We start from the raw sequence: 18,817 nt of genomic DNA on the forward strand, positions 1-18,817 counted from the left end.
GCCACCTACTGGCTCAGTCTCGTACACGCCTCCTTAGCGAGTTGGTGTTTGAGTAGTAGTGTTTTGCAAGCATCTTTCTTCCGATTTTCAGGCTAGTGATTTATTAGCATAGCATTTGGTCAGTTAGCATAGCTTGTCGTAGTATAGAAAGGATTCACGATTACGATGCACGATTTACACAATTGTGGCGAAGCGACTGGCTCAAGTCGGTAAATTTGAACTGGAAACCACTGATGGCATTGCGACAGCAAAGCGGTGTCAAGAATGTATTTACCACACCACACACACGCTGTCCTAAAACAGCAACAACAAACATGGCATCCTGTGCTGTTAGTGTGGAGAAACAATGTTGGATAAAATAATCATTGTGTTCTGTGTACAATGCAGCCAGTTTCCAATATGAGGCAAAAAGGGGCAGACTTGGAGAAGTGAGGAAGTTGGCATATTTGGTGAGTGTATTTACTTGTTTACGGCTGTTGAACTGTAAAGCATTTGTAAATCCATCAGTCCCTTTTCTGAACATCTTATCCTCACCAGAATAATCAAAAAAATCTAAACTAAAAACAAGATTTCCCCACGAAAAATGGGAACAAAAAACAAAAGTATTGCGCTTATGTTTTTGTTCAGTCACAACAAAATACTGTCAACTTCAACCTCTAGCTTTTTTGCAAAGGTCGATGTATTATTGTGAAGGGGGGCCGCCGGATATTCTGCCATTGTTCCTGTTGTGTGGGCACAGGCCCGCTGTGATTTGGTAGCTGCTGCAGTAGGAGGAAGGACCGCGGGTCTACCCCTTCTATCGTTTAGTTTCGAGTCGGAAATCTGTAGGTAGCTCCTTGTAGTATCGATCTACGATCGTTTGAGTGTCCTCTAGTCGTGTTCTATGATAATTACGTCGGCGTGTTATCAACGGACTGAAATTAATCGCCATTTTAACCGCACGTTTTCCCTGGCAGAACCGCTAGCACAACAATGGCTCTGAAAAGAATCCACAAGGTAAGGAAGTGAGCGCAGAGGCCCTGGATTTCGCAGTTATGTTGGAGATTTCATTTCGAGGTTGTCCGTTAGCTGACAAGTCGTTTTGGCAGTATTACGCTCCGCATAATAGTTTAATATTGTCCAAATGGTCGTCACCGGCCTGCACTTTGTAGATAACTGCCTTCAGCCAGCCAGCGACGAGAGTTGCAGTCTGGAGCAAAGCGCCGCTTTTCTGTATCACTAACGGGCCACCTCGATTTACACTCAAGTCGCCCTTTCCAGTGGCCGGTTATCTTTCATAGGCTTACCTTAAACACGTTTAATCGCCATATGTTGGGCTGTTTAACGTCGTTATGGCGTTCCTGCGTGAACGACATTCGGTCTGCATTCACCCTGCTTATCTTAATTTGCCCCGGCGGCTGGCCAACGATGATAAACTAGATGCTTCCCTCTGATGGAGCTAAGCTAACACATGAACACTACTGTGAAACTTGATTGTAGTCGCTTATAATTGTGCTTGCCGTTAATCGCATCGCCTTGCTAAATCTCCCAGTAAAATACGATGCTAGCTAACTTTTTTTTATTTTTATTGTTCATATGAGTGACTCCACATTTGACAGTTGTTCACCTAGCGGCTATGCTAAAGCGAGCTACATTATCAACGACCCCTTCCGTTTGCCTAATTCTTGTCAAAATCGCTCATTCAGATCTTTTAGTGAACGATTTAACCAATGTAAATGTTAATATGGACGGATGTATTCCGTTTGCAATTTTCATGACATTCGGGACGCGACGACGGGTGTCAGCTAAAGTAGTTTATGCTTGTGCTGTTTTTCATCACATTACGGTGCGCAACCTTGAATTGTGTTTTACGAGGTCGTGTCAGGAAAAGAAAACCACAGCTTGTACTTTTGTTTGTGTTTTCCCGTCGACATAGAATCCGACCGTGGGAAAGCTAGAAATGATGTTAGCAGGCCCCACGCGTCGTTCGGCTGATGTCGCTAGTGACAGTGAGCGAGCTGCAGGACGACGACATACCGTTTCTTGGATAATATTAGCTGGTCACTGTCTGGGTAGTTTTAATTCGCCCACCGTAAATCTTATTCCGTGTTGATGTTGTAGGAGAGATGCCCTCGCTAACATCGACGCAAAGCTAACATTTCTACAGCTGCGCCGGGTACTAACACAACCAACTAGTAGTTGACTCGAACCTTGTCTGTAATAACATTGTTGTTGCCACTCATTCCCAAAATTGTCTCAGTGGTGCTTTGTTTTGTCACAGGCACTACCTGACATACCTGGACTAGAACTATTGCATAATGGCGATCATTCAATAATTCAATAAGCAATACCCAATTGCCATTTGCGTATTCAGTGTATAGCAAATTTGAATAGACTAAACACTTTATGTGAAATTAATCTTCTTTTTGCAGATTTAAAACCAAACAATGCCACCAACAACAACAGACATTTCTGGTTTAAAATTGGGATGGTGGAAGTAGAGCTTTTTGAATTCCATCCTTTGTTATCCCAAATGAAAACAGCAGAAAAACAAACCCACACTTGGAGCTTTCTGCAACCGACTTTTCCCCCAAGATAACAAAAGGAAAAAGATCACTTCAAAAAAAAATATAGGGTGGGCAAAAGTAGGCTTACACTTAGCAGGTATGCATTTTACAGAGCTAAAACATTTTTTTACATTAACCTGTAATTGTTAATACGATTTTTTTTTTCACTATTTAATCTTGTAAATCTCATGATCTCAAAATGTCTTCTATGAGCGTATATAGTATAGGGATGTGCCAAAATGAAAAATATCAGCCAAAACCGAAACAACATTAAATTATAATACTGTGCCTTAAAAAAAATAATAATAATAATTTAAATCCTCAGCTGCTGCATTGCCTGCCCTTTCCCAAAATTCTATATTCATACTCCAGTTCCATTGTTTGTTTGTTTTTTGCCAATGTGTCTTATATCTGATTTTACATGTCAATGTCAAAAGTAAAATTACAACTTTTTTCAAAAGCCACTGTAAATATAAATTGGCGTGTACCATAAACAACATCGGACTTCAATAATAGATATCCTATGTTTCTGCTATTCCTTAATTATTTTGTTTGGGGCAGTAATTCATATCAAACTGACTTCATTTCTCTGGTTCATGGTTGCTACGCCTAACCAACCACCTGTTTTGAAGGTTTGTAATAATTAGGGGGCTACTCAAATGTCTTTGACCACATGAAGAAAATAAAAAACGTTTTGATTGTTCTACACAATTTTTGCATTCAACATAAGCAAGTAACATATCAACACTTAAAACATATTTACAAGTCGCTCCATATATCTGTGCACAAGGCGTGAAATAAGCAGGTTTGCATCACGATTTTCCAGTTGCACCTCATATAAACAAATTGAAAAGTAAAACTGCAAACAGGTGTTGAAGTAGCACAAATTGCTTATGTCACCTACGCACAGGAAGTCGGAGGCAGAAGCGAAGCGGCTTGTTTGACGGTATGGGAAGATAGTAAAAATGTGGGAGCATTTCAGACTGAAACTCAAGGCCAGCTCTTTGACTTGTAATCACTGTAAAACGGACCTTCCTCTCCGCCTAGTATGAAGCCGTGTGGCATCCGTAATAAGCTAACATTCATAATGAATATCGGTGAGGTTAATATTAATGTAACTTAAATCTACTAACATAAGATTAGCCCTGTGGAGGGCTAGGTTTTTCTATTATTTATGACCACCATCAAAATTGGGGCTTATTCATTATCAAGATGACGATGAAGATTCATTATCAGTGTATGCTTGACGCGACCATAATTAACTGTACTGTGAAATTTTGCTAAGTGTAGGCACCTGTCATTGTGTAACAAACTGCAACTGTCGTACTGTAAGTGGCGATATTTAGTTGGGTTTGGGTTAGTCTAATGAAGGAAATATTTGTTTTCTCTTGAGGTGTCTTCATTTTAATTTTAACTCTTCCAAAACTAGTAGTACGTATATTTGTCTTACTCCTTTTCACCTAGTCTAACTAAGATCATACATGCACAACTATGAACCGGTTGTATTATTGTACTGCATGCTAAAATGCTCGCTACTCAAGTGAAGTTGCACAGAGGCTATTAATACTTAAAATCATTTGTATGTTTTTGATGCAACAAATTCCAAGTTTAAACTAACATTTTTGTTTATGTTTGAAAATACACCACTGAAAATGTTTCTAGAAAGGAAAATACAATTGGCTCAATTGGCTGCTTTTCACAATGTGAATTTACGAAATAACTTGATGATGTAAAGAATAATCCAATTTTGTCCGTCCTTAAGTAAAATGTCTTATTTTGTCTTTTGTATTTATAATTGTTGTTTAACCAATCAAACATGATTTATTGACTTGATTATTCAATAGAATTTTCAGTTGGATACTGGAGTATTAAAATATTCCATAGCTACAGCCCTCCAATTCTCCCTTTATGCTATTGTTTAATAAAACCTTTGCTTCAGGTACCCAGAATTAACCTGGTAAAATGTGAGTTGTTTTTTTTAAGTTTTTTTTAATTTTTATTATAGATGATTTGTATTATAAAGAATTTTACAAGGGCCAGTTCCTGAACCTTCAATGCATTTGATTTTGCTTTTACTTAACTAACCTCTCTACTATTGTTGTTGTTGTTTCTGTTAGGAATTGAATGACTTCGCACGGGATCCCCCAGCCCAGTGTTCTGCTGGACCAGTAGGAGATGACAGTACGTTTACCACAATACTACCATATTCAAGAGTCAAATACTTCATTTTCTATTACTACTTAACACAAATATAAATGCAGCAATTTGTTTTTTGATCCCATTTTTCATGAGTGGGACTCAAAGATCTAAAAGTCAATTTCCCTGAAATATTTGTTGACAAATCTGTCTAAATCTGTGTTAGTGAGCATTTCTTCTTTGTTAAGATAATGTATTCCACCTCACAGGTGTGGCATATCAAGGTGCTGATCTGACAGCATGATTATTGCACAGGTTGGCCTTAGGTTGGCAACAACTTTGCAATGTGCAGTTTTGCTTTTTGTGTGGGGGTCAGACGCCATCGAATGTGAACATTCGCCTAATCAAGTCGGCTATGACGACAAACTGCAGTCAGGTGGAGAGCCTGATGATGAGGAGGAGCATGCAGATGAACTTCCCTGAGATGTGGACGCGGAGGAGGTCCTGTTACACAGCCGTGCAATTAACATGTCGTCTAATCTGCATCTTGATATGTCACACCTTGTGAGGTGAGATGGATTATCTTGACAAAGGGGAAATGCTCACTAACACAGATTTAGACAGATTTGTGAATAAGAGTTAAAGGAAATGGCCTTTTGTGTATGTAGGAAAAGTTTTAGACTAGGGATGCACCGAAATGAAAATGTTTGGCCGAAACCGAAAATGAAAAATGATTGGCCGAAAGCCGAAAACCGAAACGCCGGAAAAAATATGGCAATTTTTACTATCATTGCATTTATTATAATTTATTAAAATTATAATATTATTATAAAATATTTATTTAGCACTGGCATTTTAACCAAGCACAATATAAATTAAAATGTGCCTACACCGCACACATGTTGCTAATGGTACATTAAACACGAAATGAGAGTTGAGCATTTTCTGGCGGTGCGATTGCACTTTATAGCCAATGTAGTTCACACAGGCGGGCACGGATGCGTGCAACGGGACAAGGTGAGGTGCACTTAAAATCGGCACATTCACATATTCACCAACATTTAAAAATAAATAAATACATTTGTTCGCACCAGCTAATCGGCTTCGGGAACGGACTGCGAAGTCACACACTGTCCTGTACAGGTCTGTCGCCACCCGAAAATAGCGGGAAGTGTTTCCGTGTTTAAAACTGTTGATTAGCATTAGCGAAAGCATTTAGCACGGCCACGGGGATGCCGGTGGAAAAGCGGAAGCGTTCGAAGGGACTCTTATAAAAAAAAAAAAAAAAAGGAGTGGCTCACCTGTACTGCAGTACACGGCAGTTCTGTCTTTTTTCGATCCGCCCCTCTCCTCCGGTGTGCGTAATGACCCCGGAAGCTGCTGCGAAACGACCGGTGCAAACTCACACGGTAAAAGGCCAGCGAGCAGAAAAGAAACTCACCCCCGCGTTCGCTGTTTAATTCAAACAGACGCTTGCTTGCAGCATTTTTTATTTAATTTTTAATGTTTGCTTGCGTCACCAAAACATTCGATTTCGGCCATATTCTTTCGGCTTTAATTTTATTTTGGCCGAATGCCGAAAATGGCAAAAAAATAGCCACTTTCGGCTGAAAGTTTTTGGTGGCCGAATATTCGCTGCATCACTATTTGAGTCCAGCTCATGAACAATGGGAGCAAAAACAAAATTGTTGTGTCTTACTTTTGTTCAGTGAAGACTTGCATTCTATTATAACAGGGTTTCCTTAAAAAAGTAGTGACTGGAAGTAATTAATACAGTTTTCTAAGTCTTAAAATAACAGCATATTTCAAATTCAACACTCACAATGCACTGCGTTTGAATGTATTTAACTATACAAGTGCAACAAGCAACTTATCAACCCAACCGGCTGATCGGTTAGTGACTACTCAAAATGTCACGCACCGTTGTATGGACTTTGCTAGCTCTGTCCATTTATCTAAGCAGAATGACTGCGTTCTTCATAAGATCAGTTCAAGACGAACCAAAAATGTCACTGAATGACATAAGTGGCACCAATAAATAAATTCATCCATAATGTTTCAATTTATATTCGTAACTATAAATATTCGCAGAATTTGGGCAGGGTGATATGGCCCAAAATAAAATCTTGATTTATCTTTTTTGGTGTTCTTTTTCAGAGTCATTCAGGACCATTACGATTTTAATCAATTTTGATCTAATAAACCCAATAAACATTTATTTAAAGTTTCAATTTACTCAAAACTAATTCCTGTGCAAAATGTTTAGACAACAAAATTATATGCTCATTCTAAATCAGTATTAACATAAACTTAACATTCATGGTTTGTGCTTAAATGCCTCAATTAAGTAGTTGTTAGCTATTGAAAACATGTCTTGTAAACCACCCATCCAGAATTCTGCCACTTGGGCAAAATTACAACTCACAATAACATTAGGATGTAACAGAACATAAGAACAACAGCTTTTAATAATCCAGAAAACAAAACTCAATTTCACGATTTAGCAAATTTTCAATAATTCGATTTTTTTAAATGACAATGTATCGATTTATTCGATTTCTTGCCCAGGCCTACGCTGCATGTATGCGGTAACCCTCACAAGCGCAAAAACAAATGTTGTATTGTCTTTTTTTTAATTTAATTTAAATAATGCAACTTTACAGTGGTATTCGTGCAGCTTTAAACAGCAAAGAATGATTCAAAAAATGTAAAATCACAAGGAGTTGGTCTGGCTGCTATTTTACACGCAAGTTCCGCCTTTGAGTGACGGTATATACTGCCCTTGGCAAGTGCCTTTCAACACCGCAGCAGAATAATAATAATAATTGGAAGTCACTTTTACCACCCTCTCACTGTGTCAACTTTCTGTCAATTTCCGATATTGACACTTCACCGGTTTTCACCCGCTCATTGAGATATCTGCACCAGATGCATCTCATGATTGCGGAAGAGTGTGCCACTCCAATTCAGGCCAGCGTCAGAAGAGTAGAGCATAGAAGCAGCCGCTGAAGTGAATGAAATGTGCTACAAAACTAAACAGGGAAACACATGTCAAATACGTCAAGGGGCATGTCGTGACGAGTGTCTCGGAAAAATACAGCTATCACAGGCACAGGCAAACTGAAGAATATAAGATATTAGAATGGACAGGCCTTGAAAAGGCTGATTAGATGCAGTGTTGACATGTATTGAAACGTGCAACAAAACATTACATACAGTATGCGTCCTGTGATAAGCTATTCTGCAAAACACATGACTCTGAAATTTCACAATATATAAGCAGATTAAAAATAACAAATTGTAATACATTAAATACAGGCTTAAACTGATAACCGCTAAAAATGGTGTACTGGATTTTTGTATGGGTGTGCAAACTATAGCATTACCCTAACCCATTTAAATTGGCTGTAAACACAAAGAACATTAATGTTAAGTGTCAAGTCAAACAATATCGGAACACAGCAGTGTAGTTTTGGTTGTTTAAAATACGTCTCCTTAATTGTACAGTCACTATATTGCTTCTGTAACCTGTGGAGTCGCTTTACTTACCAAAGTCCTCAATTACGTCACATATGCCGATGAAAGTTACGCAAAAGGCAGATTCACATGGGAGGATAAACAGGCGTAGTATTAGGCCCTATTCACACTGACTGCGGAACGGACGCGGTGCGTTTTCTGTACGGCAGCCGCAAGGAATAAAAAGCATTCGAGTCTGCCTGTCAATTCACACCAGCTGCAGTGCGTTGCGAATGCGGTGCCGAAGGGATGCAGAGCTGCGGAAGGTTTCCGCAAGTGTTCTATTTTTTCCGGACGCCGCATGGAGATTTTCATGAAGCTGAAGAAATTACACGAGCCGGACAGGAAGTTATGCATCAAGGTAGATCTGGTACATTTCAAAATCAAACCGTTTGCAAACTCATTTTTCGGGGAGGGAAGCTACCTAACTACCTACCATACCTAGCTACCTAACATAGCATGACATGAGTCGGACATTTAAAAGAGAAAAATAAGCTCAGAATAAATTAAACATGTCAAAATAACACTATTTAAACACATAACGTACTTACCCATGGTAGAAGTAACAGTCCAAAAGCATATCGATCATGTGACAACAGGCAAGTGTGGCTATTGTTTACCAATAGGACTCCATATACACGGTTGTTATTGCGTGAACTCAACTCTCCAATGTGAACCCCCGTGATCTTGTGGTCTGGCGGGTGCTGATTTCCAGACACGGACAGCTCACGCAACGCACGGGGTGTGAATTGCAGTCCGTGCGGCGGCCGTATGGAAAACGCACCGCGGCCGTTCGGCAGTCATTGTGAATTGGGCGTTAGATGTTCTATACAAAGTGTTTTCTGCAGGGCCCTGTGGACAGGCTCGGTATCTGTACCTGCTTTTGAAGAAAGCCAACAAAAAACATTTAGTTTTTACTATGTTGATCAAATGTAAACATACGCTAACATTCATTAGCATAGGGTTGCACGATAATGCTATTTTCAACCGATACCGATAAACCAATAACTTAGAAAGTGTCGACGTCAATAACCGATATGTAAGCAGATAATTGTTTGCAAAATTAACTTGAATAAATTTAAGGCGTTTTTCAAACATGTACATTACATTGAAACATTGTGTAAAGCACCATGAAGCTGAATTTTATTGATACCTTTGCTTCAAAGAAAAAACAAAGTAACTCATTTTGAGTTTGCCAAAAACAAACAGTCATATTTTAAAAATGCAACAAAAAACTGCAGGGTAACATTTTGGGGAGCCACAGTAAAGCCATACAGGCGTCTGCCATGATGCTGCTTCTGTGAACACGAGGCCGCGCACTTTATGACGTCACAAACATGCGACACCACCATAGGAGGAGGAAAGGTTGAGGAACCACAACATTTTAATATCATCAGCGGATTTCTTTATTATCTGGTTTATCTGTATGACATCAAAGTGATTGATAATTGGCAATATGGTACAGTAAAGTGACGTGACCCTTTTCAGCTGCACGATACTCAACTATATGGGCGAAGTCAGCCATTTTCAGTCACTTTTTGATCGAGTAGAGTCATCATCATCACTGCATTGTAGCACCTGAAATATACATCTAGAAATGAGAAAAATAAAGGCTGCTGCAGTATTAAATCTCCACATTATCTGTTTTGCTGCAGTTGTCCTTTTTCTTGCAGCCCTCAGTCTCCTCACAAATAAAATCATTTAATTATGTGGCCGACAAGAGACCCTTGTTCTCCTCCCTTAGTTTTTTTAATGTGTCTTTTTGAATGATGTGTTCAATGTGGCGTGTTTTTTTGCAGCTTCTCTCTATACTTTTATTTGTGACTAGGCGGGCGCAAGCAGATTTGAGCTGAGCCTACTTGCGCATCGGGCAATAGTTCACAGACTGACAGCCTTTAGGAGATGCTGAGTGGAAGCTGAGCACCTCCACAGCATACCAACTAGTCCGTGCTTAATTGCTACAACTCAGCTGTTAACGCACAGGCTGGAAATTGTGTTCCTTAAGAGAGCTTTAAATGACATTTCCGTAATATGTTTGCATTGTTGGAATAACTCATTTGTTTTCTTTCTCAAGCCATTAATGAATTGGGTCTTTGTTTCATTTCATTTATTCAATAGTGGTGTATTTATTAGCCTTACCTTGTGTATGGACACCACAATCAAATTACACAACAAACTATAAAAAAAAATTGCAATTTTATTGACATATTACCAGCAATGTAAAGTGTTGTTTCCAAAATGTTGGTAATCTTTTTGGCGCCATGAGTGTCTCACTGGTAGACTTCCATAGTGTGAGAATGACACATGCACAAATGTCAGGGGGATATTTGAAGGCAAATGCTAATAGGTTGACACCATAAGTAAATACATTTTCCTTTTTTTTAATTTTTTGTCCCCAACTACTGTGTCCTCCTAATCAATTCCTCTGTGTTTCGTTCAGGTTTTCATTGGCAAGCCACAATAATGGGGCCTGTAAGTATTCGCCTCAGAGGTCACTCTCATGTTGACACGTTCACTAGCTGATTGCGCAAACATGATTTATCATCCATTTAGCTTCTTTGCATATGTCTTACGGTAAGTTTTTGTCTCCTGCATTAGAATGACAGTCCTTACCAAGGCGGGGTTTTCTTCTTGACTATCCACTTCCCCACAGACTACCCCTTCAAACCACCAAAGGTATGCAAGACAGGAATACATTCAAAAATGGAAGCGGCAAAAATTGACCTGCATAAGCCAAGTGGTTCTGTAGCTTTTCTGTCTCTCTTGCCTCACATTGACCTCATTGGGTCCGTCTTCTTTAGGTTGCATTTACCACAAGAATTTACCATCCAAATATCAACAGCAACGGCAGCATTTGTCTTGACATCCTGCGATCACAGTGGTCTCCGGCTCTCACCATCTCCAAAGGTAGGCGCTTTCGTGCTGACCTTCAAACTCTCAAAGCAAACGTATACACACGTTGTGATCGCTGCACAATAATAGTTTGTTAGAGGCAAGCAAAGCTGTTTTCATAGCCCAGAGGTCTTTTCGCTCTTAATGCTAAGATACACGGTTTGCAAGAAAATGGCAATAATGATTAATCGGTCAAATGAATAAAAAAATAAAAAATACAGTGTGGGGGGTTATTTCTACAAAACTGAGCTCAGAACTCGGGCTCTCCTCCCAAATCCTCTATTTCCTATTCGTGGGTACGTTTGGAAATATAGTCCAAGCGTGCACTGCCGCATTCGAACGATTCAGAAATTCAGAGCATTGTTCAAATTACTCAACTCAACTCATCTTTATATAAGAGTTCCGCAAAAAAGGAGTGCCGCAGCCCAGTGCAACGTCAGCGCAAGTAAATGAAACAATTCAAGCACGAACTGCTGATTGCTTTATAACATAGGCTGCGCTCGATAATTAACGTTCGGGAAGTGGCTCGGTCTCTCTGAGCACAAACACTGACTGGCGTTAAGGTGTCACAGTGAGTTTCTGAATGTACGCCATTTTGACGGTAGCAAACGAGTTTAGAGTTGGCCGAAACTTCGCTTTTAACTACAAAAAAGTTTATCTTTTTTTATTTAAAATGTCTTATCTGAAGTACTGTAGAATCCCGATTTGCATTGTTGTCTAATGTACGAACCAGATCGGTTATTGCGCCGTTTAGTGCTGTAAATAGTGAATCCTTTTTTGTGGTGTACGCCACATGCTAATCAAAAGTTGCCATGACTACCGTTCTTCGTATTCTAGTTCTTTTTCTGCTTCATTTGCATCTACTTTCTTTCAGTGGTTGTCATATGCCTTTGGTGCAATACTGAGACATTGTTTAGCAAGCTCTAAATGAGGTGGCCACTGACGGTAATGCATGACTACTGCCGGTGGAAAGAATGTGCTGGTTGATTTGCAGAAAGTCCACCACACATTAGGAACGGAGATTTTAGGTGCCACACCAGGCCAAGCTCTAATTTTAATGTCGCACCTGTGTATAAGTTGTCGAACCAAACTATAAAAAAGTGTGAGACTTAGTTTGAAAAATACGCCAAATGCAATTTTGTATGTGTAAAGACTTGTAGTTCTTCTTTTGAGATGCTCAACTCAAATTTTATAGGGCACAAAAACGACCACAAGAAAGTGTGAATAAAATAGAATAGAAAGCCTTTATTGAGACGTTTTATGACGCAGATGCAGCACAAGTGAGGTTATGAAAAACATAAAAGACAACCAATAAGAAAATAATGACAAACATGTTGTACTAACTGCAGAATGAGGATAAATGTTCCCACGGCTCGAAAGTTGTTTTTGTTTTTTGTTTTAGTTTTATTATCTATCCCTGGAACCGCAGCTTTGTGATAACGCGTGGCCAAAGCTGCGCCAAGCAGAGCAAAACTGAGAGGAAGACGGACAAACTACAACCGACGATTCGATGTTGCCGTAGTGAAATTGTCTTACTGAATGTATCAACTTTGCATCTCCATTGTTGCACCAGCTCACCGTCAAACATTTTCAAATAAAACGCTGAACATAACGGCTGGCACATCACAGAGTTGGCTGGAAGAGCTATTTCGTCATCTTTAAAAAGTCACATGACATTTCCACCCTGAAAAGCACCAACTCCGACCTATTGAATATTGCTTGCCTACTTCACAAAGTCATGTTGACACTTTAAAAGGATGAAATTATTTTACCTTTAGAGGGCGTACAAGTAGCTTGAAATCAACGGAAACCGGATACTCGTACCCCACCCTATCTTTTCATCGGAAATATGTAATGTCGATTTAAAAATAATAATAGTGCCCCATCACCCTATTTTGAATACTGCTTCTGATGTTAAATTAGATGTCACAATGTACAGTAAAGCGTTCCGATCTATTGGGTATTATTCCCCTTAAGAAGCACTGTATTTCAGGATGCTTGCTTTTATTTATGGCAGTCGTAGATCGATAGATCGATCAATAGAAACAGACAGATGAAAATTATTGGTGGTTTATTTTGGCTGAAACTTTTAGAGCACTTGTAGCACTTGAAGAATTTGTTTGTACATGAACCAAAAAAAGAAGCGTACACATCGCTTGGCATAGTGTTTAGGGCTGAGTTGAGAGTGGCGATCCCGAACGTGTCTTGCAAACTGGCGGGAGCCGGACATATTTCCCCAAAAGTCATCATCAACAAATGGAGGATATTTGTTTGGATACCTAACCTGTCCATTCTGGTCATCTGCGGCAGTTGAAACTCGTTACGATTAGTGCCAGACATTCATGGTGGAGTATTTTATTTTGTTAAAGCCCTAAATACCTTCATCATTTTCAATTGCATGTATAAGATGGGGACGTGAGTGCCGCATATGTTTATATATTACTTGACACAAATATGTCATCTTGCCTGCACAACATGTAAAGTATGGTGATGGTGTTTAAGTCAAATGGTGTTTGATGAACCTCTTCAATGTCCTTTGCAGTTCTCCTGTCCATCTGCTCTCTTCTGTGCGACCCAAACCCGGATGACCCCTTAGTACCCGAGATCGCCCGTATCTACAAGACGGACAGGGAAAAGTATGTTTTCTCAGTCAGTCTTGACAGTTGGAGGGATGATGGATTAATTTGTGGTTGGTAACATCATCTACAACCACAGTAATATCAATATTGTATTGTAGTAACGGTGCTTCTTTGGTTTGTTCTACAATTCACAAAATCACATTTTGCTCTTTATTCAGTTGGTTTTGAACAAGCAACATTCAAAATGTGAATGTTCACACTACCAGTGTCGTTGGCATTTAAAGTAGTGCGAGTAAAATTCTGCTGGAAGTTAAATTTAAGAGATTTTGGCCAGTATAAATGTAATCTGTAGGGCTGGATTTAAAAAAAAAATAATTGAATAATCGATATTGAATCAATTTTCCTTTTGGAGCCTGATATTTATTCATAAAAACCATGAACATGACAAATCCAGTAAAGTAAACAAATGCATGTGGGGAATATTTGACACGTCTGGCAAAACACCGCCAATGCGGAGAGTAGGCTAACTTCAAAATAAACCTTCCCATACCAAGTAATATGTGGAGCGCAATACCAAGGAACGCTTTTATTTTGAAGTTGTTGCCGGGAGCGTTTTGCCTGACGCGGCGCAACCGAAGCCTTGACTTGTCTTGCGACGTGTGTCTGCCGTTCATATTGCCAGCGACCAAAGTCAACAAAACAACTTTGTCCTGAAATCACGTTCGATCGCCAATTAAGAAGCACTAAAAGAAGACTTCATTACGCTGACGTTGTATTGCAAGGTGCCTGTTGCTACTGTTTAGGGCGTCTACAGTGCTAGCGTGCTAACAGTGCTAGCGTGCTAACAGTGCTAGCGGCTGCAACTAGAGCCAATCGGAATACTTTTCAACGGCAGACTAATCGATGTGATGATGACAGCCAGACACAGTTGCTGTTCCTAATAAATAAACCAAGCTCACTCAATTGTGCAATTGACGGTCATCAAAATCACAACTGTGGTTCTGACGTCACGTTGTCTCACAGACCAAAAACTACTCAACTCGGTATTTCATTTCATACAAAGTGCTGTATATGGAGTAAAAATCAGTCATGGAAAAAAGACGGGTAAAACAAAAATAATACCAAATAAATTAATAATTATCTTAAGTGGGTAAATTAATAAGTCAATAAAATAACACAACTAGGTAAGTCAATAAATAATAAATTAATAACAAAATACAACAGGCACCATAAAACAATGATGAGTCTCATGCCGAGTCAAACGCCAAAGAACAAAAATGTGTTTTAAGAGTGGGCAGAGAGGGAGGTTGTCTAATATTTAACTGAAGGTTATTCCAAAATCCATGGAGAGAGATTTGTCTAAAATCTCCCGAACTTTCTAAACAGGGAAAACTGTGCTGTTAAGCACAATTTAAAAAAAAAGAAAAGAAAAGAAAAGTTGATTATCTTGAAATGAAAGTTGGTCGATCATTAGTAAGTGGAATTACATTTTTAATGTCTTCTGTATTCATAATTGTTCTTTCACCAAGTGAAAATATTATTTTTATGCAAATATCTGATTATTCAATAGAATTTTCCGTAGGATAATTGAATACCAAAATATTCTAAAGCTGCAGCACGAGAGGGGACCGCAACCCGCACTGCTTTACCGTACTATACATAATATAAATGGATAATGAAAGACGACCTGACATTTGGGGAGGACTGACCATCGGGAATTTCATGAGTTTCCCAAATGCCCAGTCCATCCACAGCCACGAATCAAATAGTAATCAATGGTGTGATGTCGGTCGAACAACGAATCAGCACGTGGACACTGTGCACCACCGCTCCCCAGAAAAAGTTCAGGCTCAGGTTTTTGTTTGTTTTTTTACTTTAAGCCCTGCTGATTTTGTTTGTATCTTGTTTTCTTTAAATTTACTGTTGACATGAATTTTAAAGTACTTTCTTACATGTAAGAAAGATCTGACTTATTGCACTTTAAGATAATTCAGAATCTTTTTAATTTATGTAAAAAAATATATATTAGAATTCTGAAAATATTTTCATTTCATCCCTGTTGATGTCGACCAGTTACTGCCTCTGCAAAATTTTATTTAGAATTTGTTTGTGGAATTTTTATCATGTCCTTGATATTTAAGAAGAATTGATGTTCCATAAGAATCAAAAATCGGATGGAATTGGAGTGAATCAAAATTAAATCAAACTGAATTCCAGTGAATTGAAATTTAATCGATTGAGGAAATTAGAATCGATACCCAGCCGAAGTAATCTTTTTGACTTTTTTATTGTGTTGAGATATTTCTCGGTTTTATGTTACGATCTCTAGAACTGGGAGCTAAAAATATTCCATGTTTTTTTTTGTTGAACATAATAACCAGCAATCGAAATATACTGCAATTAAAATAAAAAGATTTAAAAGAAAGGTAATTTTTTTTACATACATGGTCATCATTAAGCACATCTTGCATGTTTAATAGGGAGAACGAAGAAGTAAAAAAAGTCTACCCCCTTACAAAACAAAACACAAATTTACGCATAAACAGCTGCACTTATACGTGCATAGATATGCCAACAGCATTCTTCATTTAGTTGATAAGCTAACGTTTTTACAGACATAAATCTGTCATGTAATGTGTTTCAGCAGCCATTTTATGAGGAAATAGGATACGCCCATTTGTTTTGGTCACAATTCTGCATGGCACTTATCACTGAGCTTAAATATCAAGTTCTCACGATTTGTCAACATGTCCGTCTGTTTCAGGTACAACAAAATAGCCCGGGAATGGACACAAAAGTATGCAATGTAGTGTTGGTGGTGCAGAATCAAGGCCAACCAGCTCTACGGCAAAAGTTTGGGAAGCTTGAGATGTAAAGAAGAAAACAAACAAAAAAACACATACAAACAAATGAAAAGTTTAAAATAAGATCTTGTTGGTTTCCATTGGAGTGCTTTCGTTGAGCCATGCCCCCCCCCCCCTCACCAGAGTACCCCCCCCCCCCATATGTGTTGTTTCTCCTCCCCCTGTATGTCTTTATCTTTCTGTCTTGCTTCCCCAACCACCTGCCATGCCTCCCTCCTGTCAACTAAAAGCCAACTTGCAATTGTAATAACTTTAAGCGCCTCTTCTTTAGTGCCCCGCCCCTTTAGTCTTCACATCCGTACTGCGTTTCATTTTGTTTCCTTGCAGGTTTGGTTGTCGCCGCCTCTCCTTTCTCCCCCATCCTCACACAACCACCCCAGATAGTCAATCACTTAAAGCATTCCTTTGAGCATCTGAACTTTGAAGGGACCTGTTTCTTTGTTTCATTTTTGGGGGGAGGAGGGGCACACAAAATTGGGGGAATTTTTCTCACTCGGCATACTTTGTTTCCTTTTTGCTTCCCATCTAATGAGAAAGACGACTGACTGAGTTGAAGAGCACTCTGTGTTAAATACATGTTGACTCTTGTTATAAACATACACATGGACATCTGTAACCCAATGTCACCCCCCACAGTGGCTGCCATGTTTTTGTTTTTTTATTGACAAAGTGGAGGATCTGGACCGGGTATTTAAGCAATTTCTTTTTTTTCCCCAACATGTGTATTGACCCACCCCAACCATCCCTCACCCTATAACTCTTTAGGTTGCTTATTTTCTTTTTGTTATTTGCTTTTTTTTTTTGTTAAATTTAGAGGCTAACATCATAAATGGCTCTGGGACTGGCTTGGGCTCTGAGTGCGAGGAGAACACACTCTTCTTGCACAAAACCTCTGTATATTGAATTACCTGAGAGGCTCGTTGAGCTTTGTGTGTTGATTAAACTGTGTAATAAAAACCGTGACTCCTGTGTTGACTCATAACACCTTTTTGGGAGGACATGGGAGGAAGGACAGGGTTATTAAACTGCCGGGACATGCTTGGGATCCCTTTTTCAACTTCCAACTCATTTTGAATGTAAGTTTCACTTTTCTACATAAATCTGTCTGAATAGCGTTAACTTTTCTCAACTAGATTGCCATATGAATATGGTGATTTGACGGCCCACGATTATTTTATGATAAAAATATTTGGAAGTGTTCATATAATGCACACCAAAATGGCCATTTGGTGTACTGTTAAACTGTTCAGTGAGCGGTTTGTCGCCCCCAGATGTTGCCTCGTGAAATTACATTATTTTTTTTCCAGTTGTATCATTAATTGAAAATGGCTTTGTAAAGGTTTATTTATAATGTAAATATACTCATCAGTTGTAGACAAGTTGCTGTTTAAATGACTTTCTATGGAAACAGTTTATACTCATCTTTAAAACCCTTAATAGTAATAATGCATCACATTTATATAGCGCTTTTCTAGACACTCAAAGACGCTCGCAAACAATTCAGTGCACTATAATAACTGTTTTTATTAGTAATATTTTTTCACTACTAGTGCAACTTTTGGCCTCGTACTAGAAGTATGATGTTTTAAGGAAAGCAGTTTGAACATTTAATCAAAAATGTCAGTGCTGTAAATGTGTTTCCTTAGCAGAGATCAAGTAGCTTGTAGCAGTATTTGTTGATTATTAACAACGCCAAATAATAAGCAACATCAAACTGATTAATAACTTTTTAATCATTTTGGGACCGGTTAAATGATTCATTTTCAGTGCGTTCATATCTTTTAAATCAAAGCTGATGTCACGATTCAAATTTTTATTGAAAATTTGATTTTTCTTACACCCCTACACTACTAATCTGTAGTTGTCATATTAGTGTCCAGAAGGTCACCCAGTAGAAATAAATTTGAAAAAAGTTGCAAGTAACTAGACACAGTTGTTGTACGAGTGCACTGTAGAATAGGGCAACTCTGGTCATTGAAGTCCAGTATTCTGCATGTTTTAGATGTTTCCCTCCTCCAACACACCTTATCTAAATGATCAGGCTCGTTATCAGGCTTATGCAGAGCTTGCTGGTGAGCTGAACATTTCAATCAAGTGTGTTGGAGGAAGGAAACATGTAAATGCAGGATAGTGGCCCTCGAGGACCAGAGTTGCGCATCGATACGCTAGTCTAGTGTGTGTAAGGACAATTTAAAGAGCGTAATAATAGCACATGGACCTAAAACTCGAGGTAAAATGGAAATATTTCCCTAAATGAGTCCTTATAGCATCGGTCAAACGTTGA

General features: G+C 38.8%; 1 protein-coding gene across 1 annotated transcript; it reads left to right on the forward strand.

Moving 5' to 3' along the window:
- The first annotated feature begins 715 nt into the window (after positions 1 to 715).
- On the forward strand, positions 716 to 17,502 carry LOC144058950 (ubiquitin-conjugating enzyme E2 D2). Its single transcript, XM_077577643.1, has 7 exons — positions 716 to 996; positions 4,664 to 4,727; positions 10,639 to 10,670; positions 10,797 to 10,874; positions 11,000 to 11,105; positions 13,633 to 13,726; positions 16,434 to 17,502. Exons 1-7 carry the CDS (start codon positions 973 to 975, stop codon positions 16,477 to 16,479), a joined length of 444 nt encoding a protein of 147 aa, XP_077433769.1. The 5' UTR covers positions 716 to 972; the 3' UTR covers positions 16,480 to 17,502.
- Positions 17,503 to 18,817: the final 1,315 nt, after the last annotated feature.

Source organism: Vanacampus margaritifer, chromosome 10 (assembly GCF_051991255.1).
Source record: "Vanacampus margaritifer isolate UIUO_Vmar chromosome 10, RoL_Vmar_1.0, whole genome shotgun sequence".
Taxonomy (NCBI): domain Eukaryota; kingdom Metazoa; phylum Chordata; class Actinopteri; order Syngnathiformes; family Syngnathidae; genus Vanacampus; species Vanacampus margaritifer.